Source organism: Ipomoea triloba, chromosome 14, assembly GCF_003576645.1.
Source record: "Ipomoea triloba cultivar NCNSP0323 chromosome 14, ASM357664v1".
NCBI classification, from domain to species: domain Eukaryota; kingdom Viridiplantae; phylum Streptophyta; class Magnoliopsida; order Solanales; family Convolvulaceae; genus Ipomoea; species Ipomoea triloba.
The window spans coordinates 960,838-974,668 of record NC_044929.1 but is presented as its reverse complement, the minus strand read 5'-3'; the positions used below and the strand labels follow the sequence as shown (position 1 = coordinate 974,668).

At 39.2% G+C, this 13,831-nt stretch overlaps 3 protein-coding genes across 3 annotated transcripts; all 3 read left to right on the top strand.

Moving 5' to 3' along the window:
* The first annotated feature begins 52 nt into the window (after positions 1-52).
* Positions 53-4,300, top strand: LOC116005241 (protein DETOXIFICATION 16-like). The gene is made up of 8 exons (XM_031245506.1): positions 53-346; positions 1,056-1,600; positions 2,298-2,384; positions 2,491-2,547; positions 2,630-2,868; positions 2,961-3,079; positions 3,159-3,245; positions 3,817-4,300. Exons 1-8 carry the CDS (start codon positions 62-64, stop codon positions 3,874-3,876), a joined length of 1,479 nt encoding a protein of 492 aa, XP_031101366.1. The 5' UTR covers positions 53-61; the 3' UTR covers positions 3,877-4,300.
* A 1,354-nt stretch (positions 4,301-5,654) lies between these two features.
* Positions 5,655-9,332, top strand: LOC116004591 (ATP synthase subunit beta, mitochondrial). Its single transcript, XM_031244704.1, has 9 exons — positions 5,655-6,209; positions 6,706-6,781; positions 6,883-6,971; positions 7,132-7,249; positions 7,338-7,441; positions 7,541-7,699; positions 7,790-8,014; positions 8,129-8,440; positions 8,896-9,332. The coding sequence occupies exons 1-9, from the start codon at positions 5,736-5,738 to the stop codon at positions 9,007-9,009; spliced, it is 1,671 nt and encodes a 556-aa protein (XP_031100564.1). The 5' UTR covers positions 5,655-5,735; the 3' UTR covers positions 9,010-9,332.
* Positions 9,333-10,061: 729 nt separating this feature from the next.
* LOC116004356 (fruit protein pKIWI502) lies at positions 10,062-13,741 on the top strand. Its single transcript, XM_031244369.1, has 5 exons — positions 10,062-10,827; positions 11,741-11,840; positions 11,941-12,036; positions 12,131-12,211; positions 13,275-13,741. Exons 1-5 carry the CDS (start codon positions 10,256-10,258, stop codon positions 13,335-13,337), a joined length of 912 nt encoding a protein of 303 aa, XP_031100229.1. The 5' UTR covers positions 10,062-10,255; the 3' UTR covers positions 13,338-13,741.
* The last annotated feature ends 90 nt before the right edge of the window (positions 13,742-13,831 follow it).

Here is a 13,831-nt window from a genome sequence, read left to right as displayed (position 1 = left end):
AAAAAAAAAAAAAAAAAAGACGGTGAAGAAACGATATTACGAAAATAATTTCATTCTTCCTATGATGACTCAGAAAATGGAAGGAGAAGAGAATGGCGATGAGCTTCAATCATGTCTGATCATCTCAAATGAAGAAAGAGGTTGGTGTTATGGAGGAGAGGCGATGATTGAAGAAGCAAAAACGCAACTGGGATTAGCGCTTCCCCTCATAGCAGTCAACATATTGCAGTATTGCCTGCAAGTTATATCGGTGATGTTCGTCGGCCATCTCGGCGACGGCGAGCTCCCGCTCTCCGGCGCTTCCATGGCCACTTCCTTTGCCTCCGTCACCGGATTCAGCGTTCTGGTAATTCCTCTTCTCAGAAAAAATATCATTTTTAGTCATTTGATTATTATACATATATCAATTTTAGTCATTAACTATATACATAATTATTCAATTTGTACTTGGTATTTGACTATTAACATTTTCACATTTGATCTTGTTGTTAAATTTTCTGGTCAAGTCACATGTGACCAGCTAATTTATTTAATTTTTAAAATTTAATAAATTTTAACTATTAATATTTTGGATGATAGGAGTGGGTTCGAGACTCAGGTAACTGTTGACTCTTTGTGCTTCAGTAGGTTGAGAAAGTAGCTATGAGCAGATACTACATTGTAGTAGAGTCCGTAGTACTGAAAAAAAAGAACCAAATGTGATACAAATTGAATAATTATGTATCTAATTTGAAAATTTTAATGTGATACAAATTAAGTAGTCATTCACGTAATTTAAAAATGTTAATAGTTAAGAACCAAATATGATATAAATTGAATAATTATGCATTTAATTTGAAATTTTTAATAGTCGAGAACTAAAAATAATGTATTATAGTCGAAGGACTAAAAATATATTTTCTTATATATAAACATAAAGGAAAAAAATTCAAATTGACTATTTACATGGGAATGTAATCACGCTGAAGTCAAAAATATAAAATAAAATTCAATTTTGAGTAGTAAAGATTTCAGTTGGTTCTGAAACTGAAACTTGATTCGGTTATGAATGGTAGTTAGGAATGGGAAGTGCACTGGAAACACTATGCGGGCAAGCGTATGGAGCCAACGAACACCACCTGCTCGGCGTTTTTACCCAAAGAGCCATCCTAGTTCTTCTTGCCTTGTCCACTCTCCTTGCATTCATCTGGTTCTACACCGCCGCAATTCTCGTTGCTCTTGGCCAGGATCGCGATATCTCTCTCGAAGCAGGGCAGTATAATCGGTGGATGATTCCGGGCATTTTCGCATACGCCATTCTCCAGTGCCTCAACAGATTCTTGCAGACACAAAACATTGTCATTCCCATGATGCTCAGCTCTGGGTTCGCGGCTTTGTTCCACGTTTTGGTGTGTTGGCTTCTGGTGTTTGGGATTGGGCTGGGAAGCAGAGGGGCTGCCTTGGCGAATTCCATCTCGTATTGGGTTAATGTGGCTTTGATGGGGTTGTTTATCAAGTTTTCTTCTTCTTGCTCGAAAACATGGACTGGGTTTTCGAGAGAGGCTTTCAGTGGCATTCTCGGTTTTCTTAAGCTTGCTATTCCTTCTGCAATCATGATCTGGTAAGTGGAAGTTTAGCTTTACACTGCAGTTGGCACTTTTTTTGAGTAATGAGGAAAAATCGTAGTCACCACTACCTGAAGTTGTGCACTGAATAAATCCCACAGTTAAGGACCACAAGGAGGTAACACAAACCTAGCCTTCTCATAACCAAGAAGGCAAATAAGTCACTCCGGTTGGGACTTGGGAGTCGAACTTATAGCATTGTGGATACCAAGTCAACAATCTGATTAGTTTGGTTGGAGTTGCCCTCGTAGTTGGCACTTTTAAATTCTTTATACCTGCAAAGCAGCTAGTACCATAGTTTTGAAAGGCAGGGCGTTGGACTTTGCCCTTTAGGCTTCCGCCTAACAATCCTCTAGCAGTCGCTGGACTAAACTCTGCTTGTGACTTTAGTAGGCAAAGGATCACAATGTTGTAAAGCAGCCTAGGTTGTTCATGGCTGATCGGTTCAAATCAAGAAAGCGAATAGGTTGCTATAGCTAGGAGTCAAACTTGTAATATTGTGGTTACCAAGTCAACAGTCCGACCAACTTGGTTGGCGTTGACCCCACAGTAGGCACTTTTATATTCTTTAGATGAACATAACATAGCTACTGGAATTGGTTGGGATCTATGGTTGATCTGATAAAACATTTTTGCATCTTTAATTCTTTATGTCCTTTGATGGCCTGTTATTTGATGGTTTCTAATGTGCAGTTTTGAGTATTGGTCATTCGAGATGGTGGTTCTTTTATCTGGCCTTCTTCCAAACCCGAAATTAGAAACATCAGTACTGTCAATAAGGTCTGCATTTTAGATTTTGTAGTCATGTTCAAGATTAGGATTATCTGGCCTCATTTCTTGTGTGTAATGCCATCACTTCTGCATAAATTGTTATGAAACTTTACAGCCTGAACACTTGCTGGACAGTATACATGATATCAGTTGGTCTTGGTGGTGCTATAAGGTAAAAACCAATCAAGACTATATGTTTTGCTTTCCCTTTGGCTTTTACCTAGGAATTGTTTCTTTAACTGTTTTCTTCTTAGCACAAGGGTGTCGAATGAATTGGGGGCGGGGCGACCACAGGGGGCACGGTTAGCCCTATGCGTAGTTGTGATAGTGGCAATCTCGGTGGGAGCAGTAATTGCGACAGCAACAATTCTGGTTCGCCATGTCTGGGGAAAGCTATACAGCAATGAAGAAGAAGTGATAAGCTATGTTGCCAAGATCTTGCCTTTGCTTGCACTGTCTGATTTCTTGGATGGTTTTCAGTGTGTGATCTCAGGTACCAAACTGCGAAAAATTCCTGTGTCTGTTCAGTAACATGTGAACATTTTCGGGCCTGTAACAGTCTGCCTGCTGCCTTGAGCCTTTCAGGAGCTGCGAGGGGGTGTGGATGGCAGAACTTGTGTGCATTCATCAACCTCGGGGCTTACTACGTTGTGGGGTTGCCATCTAGCGTTCTCTTTGCATTCGTGTTTCACATTGGCGGAATGGTAAGCGCGATCCTAACTCTTTTGTTCTTGCATAGACTGCACAAGCTCTGCGTTTTGCCTAAAGTTGTTGATCTGATAGGGGCTGTGGATGGGGATCATCTGTGCTCTTTCAGTACAGAATGTGGCACTCATAGCTATCAATTTATTCACTGACTGGGATAAGGAGGTGAGCGATTTTTCTCCACTACTACAGAAACAGGATTCTACGTTGCCTAATATACACTGATTTTACCTATTTGGTCAATTGTTTTCGGACATGTCAACCTTTTTGTTAGGTTGTCTGAGTGCTTGTCTGAGACATTTCACTCATCTCATGACAAGTTTTTAAACTAACACCAGGGTCCCCTAGAAATGGCTGATCCCTACAAAGGGAATAGCTCATTCCCGGGAATGCTATTCTCATAAATAAAAGGACAAAACAAACGATGGAATAGGTCTATTTTCTGTTTCCGGGAATGAATAGGTCTATTTTCTATTTCCGGGAATGGTATTTCATTTCCGACCTATTCCATAAATCAAAACGCTCTAAATGTCTCAACCAAACATGGAGTTAAGGGTTTTGTTCCACTCAATCCAATGAACCAAACATGATTCTTCATACACTGCTATGTTTTCATCACTGACAACATGCATGACAGTGGCTTTGCTTCCTATTTCCTAAGATCGTTTGGTATATTTACTCAATTTAGTGTTTTCATAATAGTTTGCTGATCTTTATACTATTGTCTACCCTTTAGGCCAGAACAGCCATAAGTAGAGTTAATGAATCCAGGCTTGTGAATGGCACAGCAGAATGAGGAATGAAGAGGGAAAATGAGGTTGCAACCAGACAAGTTATTCGGGTAATTAGCTTGGTAACTATGTCTAACTTCGACTCTCCGGGAGAGTTGGTTGTCTATTGGCCTTTTTAGTGAGCTGGTCAACTAAAACTTGTCCTGAAAGGGATGACACGTCACCAGTTAGTGGAACATGATTTTCGTACTCAATAGGGTCAATCTCGTCACACAGTAATCATATAATGTGATTTGCACTTAAAAATGGGAAATTGTCGACTAAAGCATCACACCTTTACAATATTTGTAAAAATGCTCTTATCTCTTTTATATTTTAATTTTTTTTTTGTAATATATACACAATTTATTTATTTATATACATTTAAGAGAAATAGGGAGGAATATCAGACTTTCTTTATACAAATTTTAAACTTATGTTGCTGAATTACCAGATTATTGACATTGCTCACTCTACAAGAATTAGTATGTTTCCCCTGCTGATTGATCTCGGTCATTAGGCCATTATGTTTACATTAAATGTATGTTGATGTTTGGTCATGCCACATCAAGATTAGACACATTGTGTGCTAAAATGGTGTGGTATATGGCATGTGTAAAGTGGTAAGGGTGAGAGTATGAAATGTTTCGTTGGTTGGTGTTGAGTCTTGAAATTAAATTGACTTGATTTATCTTTTCATTATTCTAGTAGTGTGGTTTTTGAGAAGTTTTTGCATGTATGATTAGGAAAGAGAAGATAGAAAGAGATGGGAAAAAAAATAAATAAATAAATAAAAACAAAAAAAAAAGAAAAAAAACATTAAAAACAAAAAAAATCAGAAAGAATTACGCGCTCAGGGGCGCGTAGCTCGAGCGCAACGCGCGTATTTCAGTTTGTTTTGTTTCCATCGCGGCCCCACAATTCGACCAGAAACCAAATGCATGCATGAGACATTTTTTATCTTTCTTCATTTTCTCTCCTCCACAACACCTTCTTCTCCTAAAATATCGTGTAAAAACTTGTTAATGGGGAAGGCCTTATATGAATTACCCACACATGATCGGTAGCACAAACAAAGCAAAAACAGCCAAATACCTTGTGGTCTAGTAGCACACAGTGTTCCGATTTACACTTCCACATGGATGATGCGAGTGGGTTCGAGGTTCAGTGGAGTTCAGCTCATGAATAGATACTACATAGTCAGTAGGGGTGTAAACAAAAGGCAACAATCTTCACGGCCGCGCCAATTTTTGTTATATTTTATCTTAATTTATTAAAAAGTTTAGAAAAAAAAATTAAGATAGTCATTTGAATTCGAATATTCAAGTCGAATAGACTATATTTGAATAAATTGGTCGAATCAAATACGAATCGGAATTTTGGATTCGAACACTAAACGAATTCGAATACTCATCAAAATAATCGAATTTGAATCAAATACTCAAGTATTTGACTCGATTTGATTCGTTTACACCCCTAGTCAGTAGTATTAAAAAGTAATCAGCGAATTTGAATTCGAATACTCATTAAAATAATCGAATTCGAATCGAATACTCAAGTATTTGGCTCGAACCCACCCCTTTCACATAGGGAGCGCAACCGGATGCCATTAGACCAAAAAGTAATTGGCATAAATTTTGAATACAATTTGAAAAAAATTCAAAATATTTACACCTAAGTTAATAATTGGAAATTTAATATTAATTATTTGATTAAGAGGAAGTAATTTATTACAATTGTAGTTAATTCTGCAAAAAGTAGAACCAAACGCGGCACATTTAGCTCTCTTCTCTCTAGATAAACAACAGTCCTCTCTCATTCACTCCATAACCCTAGCTCTCATTTTATTCCCCACTCCCTCTGTAGACCAAACCCTAACCAATCAATGGCGTCTCGGAGGCTTATAGCCTCGCTTCTCCGATCATCCGCCTCTCGCGGGGGCTCAATTTCCAGATCCGCCGTTGGGAACTCTCTGACCAGGCCTGCTCCACGCGCCTCCCCCGCCGGCTTTCTCCTGAACCGTGCTGTTCGTTACGCTACCTCCGCTGCGTCCCCGGCCGAGAAGCCATCGGCCAAGCCTCCGTCTGGAAATGCGCCGACGGGGAAGATCACCGATGAGTTCACCGGTGCCGGATCGATCGGTCAAGTCTGCCAGGTTATTGGAGCCGTCGTGGACGTCAGATTCGATGAGGGACTGCCTCCGATCCTCACCGCTCTCGAGGTGCTCGACAACCAAATCAGGCTTGTGCTCGAGGTGGCGCAGCACTTGGGTGAGAACATGGTGAGGACAATTGCTATGGACGGTACTGAAGGGCTCGTCCGTGGTCAACGCGTTCTCAACACCGGCTCTCCTATCACTGTGAGTTATCTGAAGCTGTTCTCTCTTTTCGTTATTTCCAAAGGTCGTTGGTTTGTTGTCTCGGTTTGATTTTTTTAAAAAAGTTTTTTAATAAATAATTTTGATCCTCAATGCGAAGGCCTTCCACTATTCAAATTGTTATAGATCTTAAATTCGAATAATTGATCCATTCAAAGATCACATTTCTTTGTCATATATAAATAATTATTTAAATCCGAGAATTTGGGAGTTCGATCTCGAGTTTGCTTATCTCATGTGGTTGAAACATTGATCATTTGTCTTATTACTGATGCAAGAACTTTCCAGAAAGAGAGAACATATGAAACTTTGACTTGAAAACTTTAGCGGAGTGCTAAATGTCTTCTATTTTGAGTTTACTTTTGTAACTTACCACAAATTTTAAGGTTGTTAATATCCCTTTATGGCTATCATGGTGGCATGCATTTGCATTTCATTATGCTTTCTGATCGATGGTAATTGTTTCTTCCAATTGCAGGTTCCTGTTGGTAGGGCCACTCTTGGTCGTATCATCAATGTCATTGGAGAGGCCATTGATGAGAAAGGCCCACTCAGTAAGTGTCAGATTGCTTTTGGAAAATGTATAATGCTATTAATCAACAGAATTAGTTTTAAGACCTGAGACCTGATGTTCATTTGTCAAAAATTGTTGCAGCAACCGATCACTATTTGCCCATTCATCGTGAGGCACCTGCTTTTGTAGAGCAAGCTACTGAGCAACAAATTCTTGTAACTGGAATCAAGGTATTTTGTCTAATTGATTATTATTTATGTACTGTTTCTCTTTTCACCATCACCCCTCCTGAAAAAGTGTATACTTTATTTATTTATTTTTTGTATAGAATACAAGTTGTAAACTTTTCATGTCTTTACCATGTGCACTATGTTGTTTTCTTTGTATCAGGTTGTCGATCTTCTCGCACCATATCAAAGGGGAGGAAAAATTGGGCTTTTTGGTGGTGCAGGAGTCGGGAAGACTGTGCTTATTATGGAACTGATTAACAACGTTGCCAAAGCTCATGGTTAGTGTTGACATTTTATTTCATTCCTTTTAAGGTCCCATTATGTGTGGATTCTGATTTACAACTGATTTTTTTACTAAACTGTCAGGTGGTTTCTCTGTCTTCGCTGGTGTTGGTGAGCGTACTAGAGAGGGTAATGATTTGTACAGAGAAATGGTTGAGAGTGGTGTCATTAAGCTGGGTGATAAGCAAGTTAGTATACGATTACTGTTATCTGACATGACTATACCTATACTCAAATGTATTACTTTTCAAATTTGCTGATATTTCATCATACCATAAAAATGTCAGAGTGAGAGTAAATGTGCTCTTGTATATGGTCAAATGAATGAGCCCCCTGGTGCTCGTGCCCGTGTTGGACTTACTGGACTAACTGTCGCTGAGCACTTTAGAGATGCTGAGGGTCAGGATGTGCTTCTCTTTATCGACAACATTTTCAGGTTTACCCAGGTTGGTTTCTGAAAATATCTCTAGACTAATTTGTTACTAGTTCTTGTATGCAATTAGTTATTTATTATTTGTATTTTTTAAATATTACAGGCCAACTCTGAAGTCTCTGCTTTGCTTGGGCGTATCCCATCTGCTGTTGGATACCAACCAACTTTGGCTACCGATCTTGGAGGCCTTCAAGAACGTATCACAACTACTAAGAAAGGTTCCATTACATCTGTGCAAGCTATTTATGTGCCTGCTGATGACTTGACTGATCCTGCTCCTGCAACTACCTTTGCTCACTTGGATGCCACAACTGTGTTGTCCCGTCAGGTAATAATAATATACCTATTTTCTTAGTTTTTTTCTCCTATGCAGGGAAATTTAATCTTCTTTTTGCTCCCAATGGTTGTTCCTACGGTAATTAAAATTCTCTGGTGGCTCTAGATCTCTGAGCTTGGTATTTATCCTGCTGTCGATCCCCTTGATTCTACATCTAGAATGCTTTCTCCCCACATTTTGGGAGAGGACCACTACAATACTGCTCGTGGGGTACAGAAAGTTCTGCAAAACTACAAGAATCTTCAAGATATTATTGCTATCTTGGGTATGGATGAGCTCAGTGAAGATGACAAGTTGACTGTTGCTCGTGCTCGTAAAATTCAAAGGTTCCTTAGCCAGCCTTTCCATGTTGCTGAAGTGTTCACGGGTGCCCCTGGAAAGTATGTCGAGCTGAAGGAGAGCATTAACAGTTTCCAGGTAACTGTGTTCTCTTTAATGATTATTTGCCTTTCTTTTATCAGGAGTTAATCAATTTATATTTTACTAGTGATAGTTTTCAGATTTCAAAGTGCTGTTAAACTCCTTATTGCCCTGTGTTTCTCATATAACCTGCCAAAGGTGTCCTGTGCCTGTACCACTATGTGTTTTGTTTGATTCATAAAGACTGCCCATGTATGAAACATTAAAATGCATTCCCGAAGTATAACAACCTTAAAAATTCCACCTCATGTATTTTTGCCATTTAAAATGAAGGTCATTTATCTGATTGCTACTTCTGCTAAGGTTCTTCGTTTAGTGTTTGGTATACTGGTGCTTGTGATTGCATTTTACAGTTTCGATCAATGTATTGTGAAAGTCTATTACGGACAACCATATTCAATAACTTTGCGGAGATGTGATGCTGATGTTTATGAATTGTCCATATGCAACAGGGTGTACTGGATGGCAAATATGATGACCTTCCTGAACAGTCATTTTACATGGTTGGTGGAATCGATGAGGTCATTGCCAAGGCAGAGAAGATTGCCAAGGAGTCTGCTGCCTAGATAGATTAAACTTCCAGGGATTTGTTTTTGTGCTTTGGTTGATAATCACGAGAATAATTCTGTGACAATGCCAAACTTCAGGAGTTTGAACTTTTTTCTGACCCAATGGGTCGAAATTTTTCTGCTTTTTTCGCCTTTGTTGCGGGGTTAAGATAGAGACCTGGAGTCCCTGGGCACTCCCTGCTGCCTAAGCTCTCTTTTTGTTCCGATATATTATTTTCACATAAATAAGCGGGGTAAATTGGCTGACTGACTTGTACATTACATTTACTCTCCCATTTTATTCAGTGGTGGATGCCCTAATTAGGCAGTGTTTGTCGTTACACATTTGTTTCATCTTATTTCCCTTTTGCTCAATGCCCTGCAAATTCTTCTCCAGTGTTGAATATGCTTTGATCTTGATGTTGCCAAAAGGGGGTGAATTTTTTTTAAGGATCTAGAAAATTTCAAGTTTTAACTATGGACAAGGTTACCTATAAAAATTAAGAAAACCTCAATTTTAGTCTTCGTAATAATTTTAAATAAAAATTAATGTTGTTACTATATTGCAGTGTGTTATAAAAATTATGAAAATTTAAACAAAGTTATTTATCAAACGTATAAGAGTAGGTTTTATATCATAGACATTACATTTTCTTCGATTGGATGGAGGGATTCAATCCAGCCTTATTCTAGTCGAGCCTCCTAGAGTCCCAGTGATTCGGCGCTCATGTAGATGCCAACTACATGATTTTGTTCTCGAAAGACATGCTTCATCTTAATCGTAACTCCTTACAACGTTCCACAATACCCGTTAAAGGGTCCAAAGGGATTGTTGTCCTTTGATCCGCTCCATAGCCTCATTAAAATTACTTTGAAATTTTACTCACGATACCTCTTGCTCCAAGCCCATTACTTAGCTCTTGATCTCCGTTACAAGACACATTACTTTTATAAGTTGAATGAGTTCAATTATACTTTTTTGTATATTATTTATATTTAAAAAATAAAAGATACTTTCTAGAAATAGAAATAGCTTAGCACTGTAATGGAAATTTGTGGAGATAACAATGGTTATAAAGACAAGGAGATAGAAATATGCGGCCCCACAACTTATCAGAAAGGGCCACGTGGATGAGTAATTTACCCCAATCCGCCATACATTACTAGCTTGCCCACCTTTCTCGGCGGCGCTTTCTGTTCTCCTCCGCAACCCACCGCCCTGAAACGCTCACGCGCCGCCGCCGGAATATCCTCCTCTTTAGAGATGTCGTCTACTACTACTACTATTCTCCCTCTTACACCTATTACTCCACCGCACCTCCGTTCCCATGCGCCCTACCTCACTCAATTCCTCCCCCGCACCTCATCCATGACCCGCCTCAAACCTCTCTTCCTCCGCCGCAATCACCTCCGTCGTCTCGCCGTCTCCGCCGCCGCCGTTCGTCAGGACACCACCGTCTGGACGCCGGCTCCTCTCTCGACCGTCTCCCCCGCCGCCGAGTCTCTCTTCCACGTCACCATTGACGTCTCCGACTTTCCCGACCTCGCGGTCTCCCACACCAAGGCCGGACAGTACCTCCAGCTCCGCGTCCCCGACGCCGAGAAGCCTTCGTTCCTCGCTATTGCCTCCCCGCCTTCCCTTGCCGCCGCCAAAGGCGTGTTTGAGTTTCTAGTGAAGAGCGTCCCCGGCTCGACTGCGGAGCTTCTGTGTAAACTCCAGAAAGGAGATGTGGTGGAGCTGAGTCCTGTTATGGGGAAAGGTTTCGACATTGATCGGATCTCGCCGCCGGAGACGTATCAGACTGTCCTGATATTCGCCACTGGATCTGGAATTAGGTGAATTTAATTAATTAATTAATTTATTTTTTACCTTCTTTCAATTTCAAATAATTTTCGTTTTTTTGCTCTCTGCTATTCTTATCATCATCAGCAGTAGTTGAGACTTTTATGAATAAACGCCATCTTGCTATAATGCTATCCCAATCTGGCAATCCACCAGGGAGACCTAGTCTGTTTGCTATACTGTAAAATAAAATAAGAAAAACTAAAAAGTTTTTTAATGTTCTAACTATGAATGCCTTTATGTGTATGGTCTCCATCTGCATTTCTTTCTCTGTAATGTGAAATTGTGAATGTATACTTTCAATATTCATGTTTTACTATGGGATATACATATACTGGTGTGGAGGTGAGTGGAAAGAAGCTTTGGTTGTCAGATGTAATAAGCATTGCCCAATATAGTGTTGTGTTGAAACCTGTAATGATTTTGGAGGATATGTAGAGTTGTAGATGCAGTAGTTTACTTAATGGATTATGCATGCATTGTGAATTTAGGAGGAATACTTGAAAAATTAATTACCATATGATATGGAGAAGATTTGATGGTAGGAAAAAGGCAGAATCAAAATTTAGACTGGATTAAATTCTGTATGATTCACATGAACCATTCTCCCAATCATTACAGACAAATGCATTGGGATCAGCAACCCATCACTGGATGACAGGCTTGCTATGGCCTTAAGTGTAGGTTGAATATGGACCATTGTAGTCTACTTATTGGACTTATGTTTGAGGTACACCATTCCCCGTATCTATCAAGGACAGAATGGTATATCCTTAATTTTTTGATCGGAAAGATGATTCTAGTATGTCTATTGATATGCTGCATGCTTGTCTCTCTTTTTCCAATCCTTCTCCCTCCCTTTCCATCCCTTCTGATGTATTTTCTCCTTGATACCTTTATCTGCAGTCCAATCCGGTCTCTGATTGAGGGAGGATTTGGTGCTGACCAGAGATCTGATGTGCGATTATATTATGGTGCACGCAACCTAGATCGAATGGCTTATCAGGTATGTTTTGTGCTTGTTACTGCATGGATAATACTGTGCTAATTTTGAGGAGAAGTTCAAACAAGTTGTTTGATTTCGTGGTTTCTTTCAACTTCTATAGGATAGGTTTAAAAATTGGGAATCTTCTGGAGTTGAAATTGTACCAGTATTATCTCAACCAGATGATTCTTGGACTGGCGAGAGTGGCTATGTGCAGGTAATCAATAAGTATCAATTTGTGCTTGCCTGCCTTTTCTCTTGCTTTACTTCTCTGCATTGGAATGATAATATTCTGAGGTTGGCTTTTGTAGGCTGCATTTGCCAAAGCCAAGAAGCTTTTTACACCACAGTCAACTGGTGCCGTGCTTTGTGGACAAAAACAAATGGCTGAGGTTTGAAGTTATTTTATGTTAACAGACCTTTAAACTATATTGGATTTCCTCAATTATTTGACTATCTGTTTTAACTTGATTTCATCTTGGGATAGAAAATAAATGTCCATTGCATTCATAGATGTCTGTTAAATGTGATCTAGATATTGCATTTAAATGCTATTAGTTTAATTGTATTGTTTTTATTTTGTTACTCCATTCTTTATAATAGGCATGCTTTAAAACAACTTAATGATTTTCTTCAATAACTCAATAAGACTAAAGAGATCCTATCTAAGCGAAGAATTAGCTAAGGAGCAGGGATGTGAGTATATTTTGTTGTACTAGTTAGGTGTCTTATTGTCTATGGGGTTTAAGTAATTCTTTCCCTTTGAGACTTGTGCACACTGAAATGCCAGGGTTAATAATGGGCACAGACTTGCTGTTTCTATGTACTCCCTATGTGCTGTTTTAGGTGATGTGTTTACTCGCAAATTATTCTATGGACCCGGGTCCAAAATACACAATTTACATACTGAATGTTCACAATTTGAATTGTGAACATTCAGTATGTACATGGACACGGGTCCATGGTATAACTATTGGTGTTTACTTCGACCCAATTAAGAAGATAAAGAATTATGAACCCTCTTAGGGAAATGGCTTGACTTGGTTGAGAGCCGAGTTAGAACTGCCTTTGTGGAGATTTCAGTAACTGTGAGGTTACCTTGACTAAATTGATGATGTTCCTACAGTCCCATGCTACCGAGCTTAAATCATCGTATTGGTGTAGCCTACAGGTAGAGTGTGGTGTCGGAACAAGGCCTTAGGTGCACACAAAAAATTTCTCCTAGGCATTTCGATACTGCATATTCTCTCTGTGCGCCACATTTGAATTTTCTCTGTTTATTTCCTCAAGAAATTTTTTCGTGTATCTTTGTGCTCAAACAAATTTCTCATTGTCTACTTTCCAAACGACATGATATCGATAGTATCCAGTTTTACATTCACAAATGTGCTACTTAAGTACTTATTTGCAAACATATAAAGGATCATAACTATATATATCCTCTGCCTATTGCAGGAGATTACCTCTGTTCTTTTAGAAGATGGAGTTTCAGCCGAGAAGATCTTAAAGAACTTCTGACCCAAAATTTGTAACCAGTTTGTTGTATTATTCTCTAGTTTTCAATAAAACATTCAACTTGGCCCGACCAGACTGCAAATTTAACGTGCAAAGTCTGCTGGCTGCCTCTTAAGTCTTAAACCAACCAGAAGATGCGTGAGCGAGGTCAGGACAAGAGATGCAACAAATTGTAGGTAGTTCTCATATTCTCAGCATCTTCATGCTTGGCTTCATTTTGTTGTTTTTGCCAATTATCATAGGAACTGACTACTGTGGGCAGGGTAGTGCAACTCTAAGCCCCAAGAAAAATAATTATATTCTTTGTATTCTATTATTGAAACAACACATTAGAATTTGTTAGCCTGCTATTTTGTTAACATTTGAACCTATGGTACTAAAATAAGGTTGAGATTTTTATTGCAGTAGAGATGGTGATTGCTACTTGTATTTGGGTTGATTCTACACTCCTTTGTATTTGACCAAAATGATATGGACCCGTAAGGTAGACCCATCAT